Source organism: Mandrillus leucophaeus, unplaced genomic scaffold (assembly GCF_000951045.1).
Source record: "Mandrillus leucophaeus isolate KB7577 unplaced genomic scaffold, Mleu.le_1.0 Scaffold12, whole genome shotgun sequence".
Lineage (NCBI taxonomy): Eukaryota > Metazoa > Chordata > Mammalia > Primates > Cercopithecidae > Mandrillus > Mandrillus leucophaeus.
Genome location: NW_012100320.1, coordinates 6,373,163 through 6,388,597, shown reverse-complemented (window position 1 = coordinate 6,388,597; position 15,435 = coordinate 6,373,163). Strand labels below are relative to the sequence as shown.

Here is a 15,435-nt window from a genome sequence, read left to right as displayed (position 1 = left end):
ACTGCAAGCTCTGCCTCCCGGGTTCACGCCATTCTCCTGCCTCAGCCTCCCGAGTAGCTGGGACTACAGGCACCTGCCACCTCGCCCAGTTAGTTTTTTTGTATTTTTTTAGAAGAGACGGGGTTTTACCGTGTTAGCCAGGATGGTCTCGATCTCCTGACCTTGTGACCGCCCGTCTCAGCCTCCCAAAGTGCTGGGATTACAGGCTTGAGCCACCGCGCCCAGTCACAAAGTTTTGCTCCAAAAAAAATGTCAGCTGAACTAAACAGAATGTTTTCAGACTGGCTTGATTTATATCCCGCCACAAAATCCTTATCTTCCTGTGTTTAAGAAACAGTTTGGGGCCGGGTGTGGTGGTTCACACCTGTAATCCCAGCACTGTGAGAGGCCCAGGCAGGCGGATCACTTGAGGTCAGGAGTTTGAGACCAGCCTGGGCAACATGGGGAAACCCCGTCTCTACTGAAAATACAAAAATTAGCCAGACATAGTGTTGTTCATGTGTAGTCCCAGCTACTCAAGGAAGGGCGGGTGCTGAGTTAGGAGGATCACCTGAGCCTGGGAGATTGAGGCTGCGGTGAGCCAAGATCGTGTCACTGCACTCCAGCCTAGGTGACACAGTAAGACCCTGTCTCAGGGAAAGAAACAACAACAAACAAACTACCATTGGTGCATAGCCCATACTCCGAGTTCAGCTAAACTATAACACCTCTGCACATAGAATGTGCTCAGTAAAAAGTTTGTTGAGTTAAAGGTAATTTCTCCCAAACTCGAGGAACATCATCTCTTGGAAGCTACCCATTTCTATACCCATGATGGCAGAAGTGGAAAGGTGGAAAGGTTTGTGACCAGGCAGCTGTCAGGACACACTCTGCCCTCAGTTTTTGCCAAAACCAAAACAACAATGATTACATAAATTCTCACAGCTTCCCCTCAGATAACCAATTAACAGAGCAGGGCAAACTGTTGGTAATTACTTTCTCTTTTGTGTTTTGTCTCTACTGAGGTTCGGGCTTCAACCAGGCCCCCCGCCACCTGGGGATGGGTGGAGAGTGTGTGCAGCCATCTGCTCTCTGCCTCGACCATGGCCCTGCGGATGCAGCCTGTGGCATCAAGGTGGAAGGGACCATAGGGAGGGAGTTGAGCAAAGCAACCTACCGGGGCTCTGGCTGCTGAAATCCTATAAGTTTCTCTGCATGGTCCTGTATTTGTATTTAGCTTTATTTTTCTAACTGCAAGAAATAGTTTGACTGAGTGGAAATTCTCTAAACCACAATAACAATCCTCTGCCTACTATGCAACAATGGGTATAGCTCTGATGTTGTGCAGTAGGACAGTCCTGTGTTCTTCCTGGCTGTGTGACTCTAGGCAAAGAAATTAACCTCTCTGAGCCCCAGTTTATGCATCAATAAAATGGGAATAAGAATAATCCTTATAGTATTCATGTGAAGGTCAAATGAGATAGATGAAAGAATGCTCTAACTTGTTTAAAATGTTTTCTCTTACATAATAAATCCATTTTCTAAAGATTATAAAACAGGATCCTTTCTGGATTCATCTTCGGCCCCAAGTTAGGTGCAATTGTTACTTCAATCTCTTCAAGTTTGTTTAGAGAAAATAAATTGTAGTATGAATACTGGCTAGTGTGGCTATTAGAGGCTCTGGTACTTTTCCTTATGACACAAGCTGCCTTTCACACGTGTGTGCAGAAAATATTCTCACATAAATACCCAAATGTCCGTGGGTCCTAGCTCACCTGTCACTCCATTCTCAAAGCCTCCCCAGACACCCCTAATGGAAATTCATTTCCCCTGTTAAATTCATATCATTTTAATTCAATGACCATTTATTTGAGCATTCTACTCAGGCTGGAGACTGGGCTAGACGCTAAGGATACAAAGATAAGACATGATCTCTTCCTCGAGGGATTGTGGTCTCCTTTATTGACTGTTACCACAAGTTACTGCCACAAAGTGCGAGGAGTGCACTAATAGAAGTATTAGACAGGGTGAAGGGGGACATGCAAAAGGAAGTCCTCAACCCAACTGAAGCACGCTTAGGAAAACTTCACAGAGGTTGTGCCAGTTGGGTCTCAGAGGTGGAGTAGAAGTTCACCATCTGGTGGTGAGGAGACAGCACAAGCAAAGACATGACTGTATGAGGACGCCTCACGCGTCTGGGGACTGCCAGAGTTTGGAGCACAGGACTCCACAGGAGTGGCCTGAGGTGAACGGGTAGGCAAAGGTAGGAGGAGAAGGTGAGGGAGGGTTTCTGGCGATTCTCGCATTCTATCCTGTGCTTGGTTGTGTCTACCCTCACCTTCCTCACTGGACTGTGAGATGGCTGGGGGGTCAGGACTTGAGGCTGACATGCTGCCTCCTTGGCGTCAGGCAGGATACTGGGCACAGAGTGGACGCTAAGACATAAAAATGGTGAGTGCAGACTGAAATGCACATTTGTGATTCCCACATCGGCTTCTCTCCCTGTCTCACAACAGTAGAAAAGGCTTCTGAAATACAAATCTGCACCAGACGTGCAGAGGTTATAATTCAGCCGGTCCCCTAAAAGCCATCCTTACACCTTCCTTTGGTGCTTAACCCACTTTCCAGATGATGCAGCACTGCTGCCTGCACAGGAGAGCTGAAAAGGGGGCCATTTCTGAAGGCAGGAAGGAGACAGCGCCCAGCCGAAGCTCTGCTGACCTCCCTGACAGGGGGGAGGAAGTCTTGTTTTGGAGAAAGGACTTTCCAATGCAGAGCTGGTGCCACACGCCCTGCATAAACCAGCATTCCAGGGTTGCCGATCTGCCTTCCCCAGAGTTAGAGCAAGAGTATTCCAGAGGCAAAGCTGTGGCTTAAAAAAAAAAAGTCATGTTTAATTTAAAAATTAGAAACTGGAGCAGGCTGTGAGCACAGGGGTTGATTGAAACAAAATTTAAATTCCTGTCAAGCCCATTTAAACACGGGGGCCCTTCATAGACAATTAGCTGCTCCCTGTGAATGCTGAATAAACTCAGGCCTGGTCACTGTGAGAAGAGAGGCGCCTACTGTGAGGCGCTGAAAAAAAAAATTAACTAAAATCAGGCTGTATGAAATATTTAGCCTTCCAGTATATCACAGGGGTTTGAAAGTGTAAACAAGACAAAAATCGATTCCTCGGTGCCCTCAAATCAATCCCCCAAACTGGTTAGGGCATCTGTTTCTGCTAAATTTTGTTTACATCGGCAGATTTGCCTTAATTGCAGTTGTTTATCTCTCATTGTCCCTGGGGCCCTAATCTCCCGATTACTAATACTTAACACTCATTTCACATCTAAAGCTACTTCTAATCCTCAACAGGTTTGGGGGGCTCTTAAAATTATTGAAACTGCAGAGGCGGGAGACACTGCCTCTTTGTGAAAGGAACATTTTCTTATCTACTACCAGCTGGGCCCAATCATCACCAGGGATGGCGACAACAAAGGTGCTAAAAGGCTCTTCCACAATGACTGCTGCTCCACTGGGGATTCAGAGGAGAAAAAAGAGCTTTGATGGAAAAATCTGAACAAGAGGCTAAAGCAGTCCAGCCAAATAAAGTTACTGTCATAATCAAATGCTGTCAATCACCATGAAAATCCAATTAAAAATGTTTCAGCACAGCCCTCTTAAGTGGAAAAAATGTACCCTATTTATACAAATTTTTGTCAACTCCACACCAATCCCACAATTAGAAAGTCGTGCTATTAATTGAATCCCCCTCCCCCTCAAATTTAGAAAGCGATGCAGGCCATTCAGAAGCCTTCTGAGGAAGCTAAGACACACACAGGCTAACAATTAAGAGTTAATCGGGTTACATTTGAAAATTCCATTTTCATTTGTGTCAAGGGAACCTTTGCACAAATAAATGAATGGTACCTATTCTCCTACTTCAGAATCAGTGACCATTTATATGAAGAGAACAGAGAAACGGTAAACCAGGATACTGGAAAGAAACTAGTCCACGCTCCAGCAAATGTCTCTCAGTAGACCAAGGCCTAATGTTTAATTCTAATCTTGAAAATTAAATAGAGGACGGTAGGCCCAAACGTCTCCACTGCCTTTCTGTAGTCTCTAAATGGCCAAGTGAACCTCAAATTATCTGCAGGCAGATTTTGCCCCTCAAATAACTCCGTATCTGAAATCACAAGCCTCATAATCCCCAAAGGTCTCTCTCAAAACTGCTACAAATTAAAAAGCAAACAACCCATTAAACAAATCCAGCTGGTACAACTGTAAATAGGAGCTTTCTAATATTTTCCCCAGCTCTTAAAATTCCTGGTTAGACTGGTTAATAATTGATAAGAACTGCATCTATTTATCGGTGTGTACTCACAGGAAAACAACTTTGCTGCCTTCAACAGCAATTCCCAAATCCCAGGGACTAGTTTTAGGATCCTTTTATATTTCTCCCACAAACGGCTGAATGTCTCTGGTCTTTTTCAACTGAATCCGTTATTCCCAAGAGCTGGGGAGTGGGTGGCATGCATCTGATGTGCAGACAGATAAAAACCTTCGGGTCCCCTGTCATCAATCTAACAGGCAAAGATGGTGCTAGCCAGGAGGTCTCCTCTAGGTTTTGGCTCTCTAATAACCTCTGGATGTGGAGTTACTTGCTTGAGGTAAATTCTCAAGTGGTCAGAATGCATGCCAAAGATCATACGTGCTGCCTATCACCACCTGGTTAGCACCTCCTAGCTCTGCCCATACATCCAGAGTGGGATGGCTAAACCCTGGAGCTGGTTCTGATTGGTAATCCTCATGCTATACTGGTTGTTAAATGTTTTGAATATTATCCCTGTATTCAAACATTCAATATTCAAATATTGCAATATCCTAGAAATTTTATTATTCTGGCACCAAATTTTCTAACTCCAACGATCTCTCCTAGCATGAAGTCAAACAAAAACCTTTTTTATCTGGCCACATATTCTAGTGTGGCCACCCTAATTTACACCGCATACTGTAATGTCCAGGGATTGCTTGTTCTTGGATTAGTTTCTTCAGCTTTACTCTGAGTTCCTGGAGAACCAGATATATGTCTTGTTTGTCTTTATCTGTTCAGTGTTTATCTGTACAGTGTTTTACTGGATTGGATTAGAGAGAATAGCATGTGCAACCAACACTGTTTTGCCTAAATGACCGCAGACTAGGATAGGCACTGAATTATAAGATCATGATCCTCCTTCAAGGAACTTACAATCTAGTGGAAGAAAAAAGGTATTAAACCAGTGAGTTTCCCCTCTGGCTGTCCCTGTAATCACCTAGAGAGCTTTAAAGGTTTAAAAAAAAAAAAAAAAATTACCTGCTTCCTGGCCAGAGCTTCTTTGATCCGGGTTGGGATCCAGGCATTTTTTTGTTTTGCCTTTTAAACCTCTGAGGTGACTCTGATGAGCTGCTAGGGTTGAGAGCCGCTGTACTACATGGACTAACTTGTGGCCATAAGATGAAGATATAGTTAGATGCTGCTCCAACCTAGACACAATACATGCTGAAGGGCTTCAGAGAAGGGAGCATACAACTGTGAAGGCGAAGAGTAGGGAAAAGCCGCAGGGAGGAGGACCAAGACCTTCCAAGGGAGGGGAGAGGAGGTTCTTTTAGGCTGAGGGCACCACTCAAATAACAGAAACTTCTAATGAGCTGAGTCATGGCCAATGAGGAACTAATGTGTAACGTACTTTAAAGACCCACCTTAGCCTCCCCACTGCCGCGAGCTGCCGCGAATCTGGCATGGCACTGAAGAGCAGCCCGACTGATCCACTTTACTGCATCCAAGATAACCAAACTCTTCCTGTGTTCAATGAAGGCTACACAGCTTCACTGTGCCTTGAAACAAGGTACTGGGAAGATGACAGTCCAATAAAACACGAAAGAGGCATTACAGACATGAGTTCAAATAACTACAATTTTAAACAGGCAAGTCATCACTGTACTAAGAGATCTGACTTGACTGATGGAGGAAAAAAGTTATGCTTAACTGGGAAATTAAAACTGTCAGATCACCATGATCAAGGAATGACAGACTTTATCTATATCTTGCTTGCTATGTGCATGTATATAAAGACATATACATACACACACATATTTATCTGCTAAAGTCTTGTGAAAAGATTAAGTGGTCACATCTATGGAAAAACAAAGCCTGTTTTCTTAGGGTTATAATCTCTCTGTTCTTGCTGAAGTGCTAATGTGTCATCAAAAATTCAAATTAAAGCTGTCTGATTTAGTGCGATCTCAAGTATCCAGACAGTGATTCTGCCGTTGTAATTATGTGCAATTAAAAAGCTAAAATCAACTTCTTTACTAGTGGGTTCCTCTTTATAAGCAGACACAAACAGATGATTTTAATGGCCTTCAGAACTTAAAAAAAATCCCATGGTTGTCAGCTGGACCCTACGTGGGGCCCCCTTGCTATTGTGATGACTTTTGTGCATGATGGAAATATTCAGTTGAAGTTACAATCCCAGCCAGTATTTCTCACTGCAAATTCTGGGTGGCATAGCTAATGAGCTACCTCCAAATGAACAACTGAAAACAAAATGATGTTTACAAGAATGAGTGGCCAGACACATTAGGAGTCTGGCCCTAAAGGTTCATTTTAAAACACACTCCATATGACATAGGTAATAGCCATCTGTAGTGAACTACATTCAAGTTCACAATTTATTAACCATCATTAGTATTTTAAAAAGCTTAGATTTTTGCAAGCACAGGGTGGATGAACACTTTCTAAGGGGGCTATGGAAATGCACCTTTCTTCATATTTGTGCTCAGGGCACAGGTAAGCCCCGGATCAAAATAAACCAAAACTTATCTTTGGCACATTTAGTAGAATGTGGTGATTATTTCGAATTGATCTGAGCCCCATGTTTCTAGTAAGCAGTAACAGATAAGAAATCCCCCTACCCTTCTGCTAACCACAAAGGATCATGCTGCTCTCACAGAGGTAAGATCCTTTTCCATCTTGCCTCGTGACTTCCCTAAGACTTGCTGGTGACCCCCTTGTTTACTTGTCTTCATAAGACCTCAGAACCCTCCCTTTTCTTTGAGCCATTCCTCAGTAATAAACACTCTCCCTACTTCAATAGCCTAAATAAAATCACCTTCTTAATTGTCCAGTGCATTTTGTCTTTTATAGCGGTCAGAAGATTTGGGTCTAATAAAGAAACAAAGCCATTTGGTGTGAAGCCCAAAGTCACACTGGAATTTGAGTGCTGGACAGACAAAAATCTAACATCATGGTTACCCGGATTTTTAAAAGGACCATGCAGATGTGCAATTTATCATATACCTTGATTAATTGAGAGAACAACCATCCATACTATCTGAAAATGTAATTACAATCAGGTTTGGAAAAGCAGAAAAGCTACCAGTGACAATTTAATTTAGAGGAGTTAAGTTAACATCTCTTAGCAAGTAATTAAATGTTTAAACAGATTTTTCTGGAGCAGTTGGGTGTTTATTAGCCCCAAAACATTACCACCTCTTATACATAAAGCCTTAGCTGAGAAATGAGATGTCTTCAAGTTTGCAGCTGCTAGGATGACATAAAGGAAAAAAATCCAAAAGTACTATTCTGATTTTAACTGACACCCCGCCTTCTGGACCCACGCCAGTTTGGTGTATTTCCAATGCCACTATTTACTTGCTTTCTAAGCAAAATGTCAAATTTCAATTGCAAACTGCATCCTGTGTTTCTTTTTAGGTGCCTGGATTGAAAATCAAACCTGAGGAAATGCTAAATGCCTTTAAAGGATGCCCTACTCTGGAATGTACAAGGAAATGCACAAAATAACAGGCATTACTAGAACCTAAGGAGAAAACCCATGTTTTTAAACAATTACTAAAGCAGTATAGTAATAGCATAAAGACAATTTCTTCGCCAGCTTGTTTCTCTGAAATTCTCTCTGCCACTGAACAGCTAGAACAGATAATAACTATTAGTAAATCAAACTCCTCTGCAATATCCAGCTGTGCCTCACACATTTACATACAGATAGAATGGGTATATGTTTTTAATATGTATGTGATACGTACTTTTACCACAGCCGAAGTGCATGCTACAAAGGAGGGGGAGAATGGGAATCAGATCAGCATGAGATAATAAAGTGGCCTAGATAAAGTATTAGCCAGCGATTGATCTCAAACCGGGATGCTGCTTCTTCTGACCTGATTACTTACTATGCATAGATTCCATTAAATAGAGCTTAGACACGGAAAGCTTCTGGAAACACTCTAAATGCATAGAAAGATCTACCGTACTCTGAGCCCAAATTGTAACTGTGTGGGTGCCCACAGCCCACACCTTCCCTGCTCAAGTTAAGGCCCACAGACAGGCTAGGCAGGGAAGTTAAAGGGCTGCCTGACGCTGGTGCAAAGCCCTGCTGAACCCCACAGAAAGCACCCCACTCCCACCCCCAAGCAGGCACTTTCCTGCGGAGTGAACACCTCCCTCCCTACAGTTAGCTCCTGGCCAAGTAACTCTCAAGGACAGAAGCAAAGGAGCTTAACAATCATTGAGGGTCAGGGTCCCCTTTGAAAAATGAAACAGTCATGAATTCCTCTTTTTGGATGAAAAGGCACATCTCCACATGCATAGATAACTTTGGATGTAATTTCTGGGGCTCTGACTTCCTAAAGTCACAGACCATTGGTCAAGGGCTGCCCCCTCGGTTTTGCATATAAACTGAAGTGGAGAGGGGATGGGGAGTTGGCTGAGGTTACACAGTGAAGGGATATGGTGGAGGTTCTCCCTGCTAAGTCACATCCTGACCTTAGCTACCAAATAACTCTGAAGGAAGATTAATTCCTCAGAAGGAATTCCTTGTGGTTTAGAGAAGCAAATCGTGTATACAGTAATGTCTCACATATCCCTTTTATTTCAAAATATTTAAACACAGAAGTTGAATAGCAAAACCAACCTGAACGCCCATCTTAATGCTCTCATCTTAGGCTGTCTTTGTTCCTGAGTTTAAGGGTCTGATTTTTATGTTTTAGGATCCTTCATTTTGATTATTGACAATTAAGGGAAATTTCTCTACCATCTTTGCACTATTGCTCTCTCCCCTCTTGCTGCAGTCCTACCAATCCTTTCCGACTGGCAAGGGGCTGGTTTTTTCCCACATAAGCCATGGAATCCCTGCATTGTCTGAAGCCTGCTGAGCATTCTGTCTGCTACCTCCTCAGGGTCTCCACTGTCTGAAAATTTGTCCCTAAGTTTATTGGTCCCAGTTCACAGAGCTGGGGCAGCACTGACACAGGTCTTTCCTGTGAGTTGCGGCAGTGTGATTTAAAAGCAGATTCTTTAACAATGGAATCATTATCACAGGAAAAGAATTGGAGGTGGAGGTGGAGGTGGGGGTGGGGTTCTACCTGCCCGGTGTCGGCATGCTGAATGTTCTTGGCTGCCTACATGCTTACTTTACCTTTAAAGCAAGGTTTAAAGCTGACTCCTGATTTCTGCAATTGGCTCTTAAAGAGTTGAAAGTCACAACTTTTCAAGGATGAGGGACCTCCCTATACATGAATGGGAGTCCATTCAAGATAACTCACTCAAGAAAAAAGATCCATGTGGATGGGTGTGCTGTTTCCAGGGTTCCTTCTACAGAAGTGGAATGTCTTAAGAGACTGCCCAGCTGGTGGTGAATATGTTGCCTATTTGAACTCCACCAGGTCAATGTCGAAGGGGTTTCTGTTCCAGCAGGCACTAGAGGCTTCACATTGCTCTGAAAATGTCTGAGACCGAGATATACTTATGCTTTGCCCATCCTGTTTCCTTTGCCTGGAATGGCCCCTTCAAAGCTATTAAAAATTCACTTCATCCTCCAAAGGCCCCTTTCAAATGCTACCTTCTCTACCCAGTTTTTCCTCATTTCCCCAAATGGATCTCCACAGAACTCTGCAGTTCTTTTATAAGAGTTACTTCATTCTAGTTATCTGTATACTTACTATAGCCCGAAAAGACTATCTGTGTGGCTTCCTCTACTTTATATCTTCTGCTGAATCTAGAACAAGACTGTGCACAGTGGTCTATCAACTACCAAATTCAATTATTTACTGGGTTCTGAGATCTCTTAGGATGCTGTAGATGCTGATGATAAAACTTTTGAGAGAACTTCTGACGTAGCTTAATGGCTACATGCCAGAAAACCACAGCAGCCCAAATGTATCCTGGCCTCCTCAAAATGTGGGCATTAAATGAGTTTCTTGGTCCAACTTTAAAATACTTTCACTTAGGATATAAAAACCGAAAACTATCGTAAGAACAACCACACAAAGTGGAGGGCATAAAATAACTAAACAACTAAATGAGTTCTAACACCGAGATTTAAATGGCCTCCAAATTCCAACCTTGAGTTTTACATTCATCTTTAAGACTCACATGGTCAAAAACTGCCAAGATGATGATTTTATGACTCGATAAGGGGTATTCTGGTATAAACAGTGACCCTACCACCTAAGTGCCCACTCTGCATTGCCCAGACCCAGGAGTAAGGGTGATCTGGCCCACCAGTCCTATATTCTGATTTACTTAGGCTGGGATTTGCTGTGTTCGCTGGTCAAGGTCACATCTGGAGTTCATATAAGAGTTCCCAAATAGTGAATTTATAACTTCCAGTATTTCCAGCTGCCCATCTCTAATTTTCTTTCTTTGATTTGGAAATGGAGGCCTACAGGGAAACCTTGACAATCCTGCAGACCTCACATCTGAAGCGGCCCATGCAGCCCATGCTGGTACCCTGCTGGCTGGAGTAACCGTGCTTGGGAGATAAACTGCTCTTTTTGTGAAAGGCACAGGCCCCCACCCAGAGTGACAAATGGGCTCTACAGTTCATGCATTCCAGAGGAGGCTCTCGGCTTCCAGATGGGAGCACCATCAAATAGGTTGTAGGCGGGGAGAGAAAAGGAAAAATTAAAGCCATTAATATGCTGGAAGGAATAAAGAGGCTGGTTCCTTAAGACTGGGCCCCTAGGATGTGGCTCAGGTTCCTTAAGACAAAAGAAAACCCACTTTCTTTCCCATCCCCTATTGGGCCCAGTTTTTGCCCAAAGTCCAGGCAGGGCTCACTCTCTGACCACAGCAGCTTCACATATAGTCTATTGTTCCCTGCCTCCTCACTGAGCCCTGCCAAAGCAGTGGTGCCTCACCACTGCTATACCTCTGGGAATGCATTCATTTAAAATCAAACAGTGAGCAGTACTAGAAATAATGTTAAATTAAGTATGGAATGGTGCTTCCTGTGACTACATTTTTCATTGTATTTTATTGATTTATTGATATTTATTAATTAAAAATGTGGGACAGCACACAACAGGGTGTAGAGTTGTAAAGAGATATATCTAAATACCTATGTTCTCTCTCTCACACACACACACACACACACACACACACACACATCACTTGCTTTCAAGGCACTGAAAGTACTCACCCTTTAGCCTTGTCTTTATGATGTGCCACCCTGGAGTGGTGTTCCTTACCAATATATACATCCATGTACATTTATGGGTGTATGTGTGATCTGCAGATGTTTTATTTATAAGTGGCCAACTCATTGCAGCATTGAAACATGCATTTACAAACAAATATCTGTTTTATGAAATGTTATTCCTTTGTTTTAATAGCTGAGCTATCCAGCCATAGCACAATAATACACAAGGTAAATGGGTCTCCATCTCTAGAACCTGTTCCAAGTTTTCTCAAATGTGACTAACTGCAAGAATTTTCCAACCATCAAAGAGACCAAAAAAAGAGACCAGTTTATTCTAGACATGAAACCTGCAGAGTTATAAATTGCAGAGGTTTTTAGGGGTGATCTTTAACTTGAAACTACCCTGAAAACTGAGATTTTGCTCTAGGGAACACGGAGGAGGAAAGTACCTTCCTGAAAAGCATTCATGATGCAAAAAGGAAACGTATTGTTATTTTACATTCAAGGATGAAATCCATATTATACAGAAGTTGGGGCACTGAAACTGTTTATTAGGTTGGAATACAAAGGATGAAAACCTCTGAACTGGTATCTGTAAAATGTGTATTATTTAAAGAAAGTGAAAGAAAATTGGTAGGAATTTGCTCTGACTGTAGAAATCTAAAGGCAGGGAATGGTATGCAAAACATTAGACAGAACAGACTATAATTATTATTTACTAATGCTCGATCCTAACGTTATTCTAACAGCTTGTGCATTGTCAAATCAACAATCTGCACTAAATAAATGACCATTTGGGAATTGTTAGGAGCATCTCTGTTCCTCTCCCTGCTTGACTAAAAACTGTCATTTGCAATCAAAGAAAGCTGCCTTGGAGCTGAGAACACAGCACTGGCAGCCTTGTAGCTGTCTCTTTCTGAGGAAAGACCAAAGATTCACATAAACTTGATCTTTTGCAGCCAGTCTGATTTCATTCTACATGAATCTAAGAGGACTCCATGCCACATTCAGAAATTTTTTGCAGAATTGCACTAAAAACTTATTGCACTGATGATCTTCTGTTACCAATCCTCTGAATTCTAAAAGGTTCAATAGCAAATGAGGATAAAGAGTAACCCACATTAAGTTTGTGACCCTTGATGAGGCAAATGAAAAGAGTTCTGCATTAACTTTCAAAAAGGTGGTGGGTTTTTAAAAAGTAAAAACTATTATCTGAGGATATGAGCTTCAAAAACATCTACCCAAATGAAGTAAATAATGTTGCCTTTTCAGAGCCTATGGCTGTTTTAAATTCCATTCTGAACTTTTAAACAGAATGTTAAACATAAATATATAACTGAGAATTCTAATGTAACTAAAAAAATACACTTACCATCAATTCTTCAGGTGCTGGCCTTTCTTTTGGCTGTTTTCGCATACTATAGTGGAGAGAAAAAAACTGCTCATATTATCTGTGTCATTTGTATATTTTTGCTGTAATTTCTACCCATGGCTATTTGTACTGGAATTTGAATGTTTTCAAATTCATCATGTTCAATTCTCGGCCAAAGTATTAGCATATATTCCCTTTCTTTTATTTTTGTCTTTAATCACATTTCTGGGGGACATTATGAGTAAGAAACAAAAAGTTTTTTTCTTACTTTTTCACTTAAAAAATATTTTGCAACACAATAAAGAATGAATTTAAACTAAATGTATCCTAATTCTACTTTTGAAGTTAATGTGAAAAAAGCAGCAATATTCTCTTATTGACTCAATTATCAATTTATTTCAAACTTAAATTTACAGAATATCCTTTTTTTTTTTTTTTTTTGGTAATTGGGACAAGACAGTAAGGAAGAAACATGACTGTAGAGTCAAATGAGAATACATCTCATTCTTTCACTATTACTCCAAATGACAAGAAGTATATAAAACAGGTCAGGAATCTAGATAATGCTACAAAATTACAAGTGGCTTGCTGTAGATTATCTTGACCTGCATTTGTTTTGGCAACAAGGCAAGTTGATAATTCATTAAACCACTGTGGGACAGCTAAATTTGTTTAAGCTGCTTAAAGAATCACATTCTTCATACAAAATATTTGTTTTCCATGCATTAGATATAATTAGTAGCTGTAACATGTACTTAGCTATGTGATGAAGCACTCACACATGGGATGAAGGTGACTGGGCAGCTGCCTACTTGATGGCTGTATCTGTTCTAAACTCAGAGTGTCCATGGGATAAAGTCATGAAAAGAGATTGCTGCTTCTATCACTTGGAAAAAATCACACAGATGCTTTTTTCTTTATATAAGGCATTCTTCTAACAAGCAAGAAGAAAACTCCTCACATAATCTCTGCATTTGCTGACAATACCTTTTTAAAAACAGATTTAATGATCATTTGGTAAACAAGAATCGGAGTTATGAACCATTAATAACATCGAGGACATTTGCCTTCCCTATAAATAACCATATGCACCTCTCAAATACTGCATCCATTAGCAACTAATTCAAGCTGTCTCGCCAGTGGAGTTGGTAACAGTCCTAATCTGACATTCCAAAGTAGCTGTATCTCTTGGGAAAACAAGGCTATTACCCACTATCATTTCTGTTTCGGCTTGACATCTGTGGAAATTTGAATACAGGTTATCCCTCCCTCTGTCTCCATAAAACTTTTAAATAATAGCTGATTAATTTTTTGGACAGGAGGGAGGTGAAGCCTTATCCACTTTTCTCCCTGCTGCTCAGACCAGCCCCACCCCCAGGTTGGTCTCAGACCACACAGCGAGATAAGATTAGCGCTGCGATCCTGTCACAGATCCAATATCTCCTCCAGAGCAGAGAGGGTGATGCCCAAACCAGGCGCTCCAGGCAGTAGAGGAATTGCATGGTTTGTGTTTCAATTTTTGCATTTCAAAATGAGGCATTACCATGTGTAAAACACAAGGTACACATTACCATGTGTTTTAGGAATTCCATGTAAAGGAAATTAAGAGGGATATATATTTCTGGGTAACGGTTCTAACATCATTAAGGAGCTTTAAAACAGCTCAGGATTCCAGTGTTTAATCAATAAGTATGCTTTTTTCCCAACATGGCATGCTTTGGAAATACAATGTTTTCAGAGTAAAAATAGTTTTTAAAAGCTACACTATATTATATAAGTATTTTAAATAAATAGAAACAGTGTTAATAAAATTTTTTTAATTGGGGAGAAAAATTTCTTCCCCACATATATTTTCTATGGAATATAAACTGTATGAGACATTTTTATTAAGAGGTAACATGTTACACTTAGTCAAAAAGGTGATAAAGCTTGACATTTATATTAAGGAATATTTCTTGGTTTCCCTTTAGCGTAATCATCAGACGGATCATGGTAGGAGGGGAAGGGGATGGCGCACAATGATTTTGGTTAGCAAGAATCCTGATAGCATTACTTTGCCACACCACAGAAACAAGGGTTTCTTTCGGTGGGGTCTGCCCATTCATTTTCCAGCAGTGGACATGACTCTGGGAGAATGAGGACTTTGGTGAAGGAGGGAAAGAAGACCAACGTAGTTAAGAAGGAGTTGCGGTTGGTTTTGTCTCCTGCTTTGAGGACGATGATTCCTATGTTCCTGAATTCCTCCTCTCTCCTGGGAAATTTCTCTGTGCTGGAGTGAGGGAGAGGGCAGGGGAATACCTTGGCCTCCCAAGGTCATATCAGTCCTGCAGGACGAGGGAAGAGGGAAATGATGGTGAAGGGGTAATAAAAGAAAGATGTGGTCTGCTAGGAGGAAAAAGGCAGAAGGCTGGCAAAGAACCTCCTTGGCAATAAAATGCTTGTTTCTCCAGGTATAAAATGACAAGGAGTTGCCTAGAGGCTCTGAGGGCCCCTGTGGCTCTTCTCAGTTCTTTAAGGGTTAAAGTGGGCTGAACTGTTTTCATAGTCTTCTAAATGTCAAATTTCATGAAATGGGACCCAAGTATTGTATTTAAAATACAACCAAAGATAAAAGTTATTTAC

The 15,435-nt window shown here is 41.4% G+C and overlaps 1 protein-coding gene across 2 annotated transcripts in view; it reads right to left on the bottom strand.

Annotated features, from left to right (window-relative positions):
* Positions 1 to 15,435, bottom strand: part of MAP2K5 (mitogen-activated protein kinase kinase 5) — a 261,608-nt gene that overhangs the window by 22,182 nt on the left and 223,991 nt on the right. For both annotated transcript variants that reach the window (XM_011968648.1, XM_011968652.1), the window contains one exon: positions 12,814 to 12,859. In XM_011968648.1, coding sequence (XP_011824038.1) covers positions 12,814 to 12,859 — 46 coding nt within the window. The remainder of the gene's footprint in view (positions 1 to 12,813; positions 12,860 to 15,435) is intronic.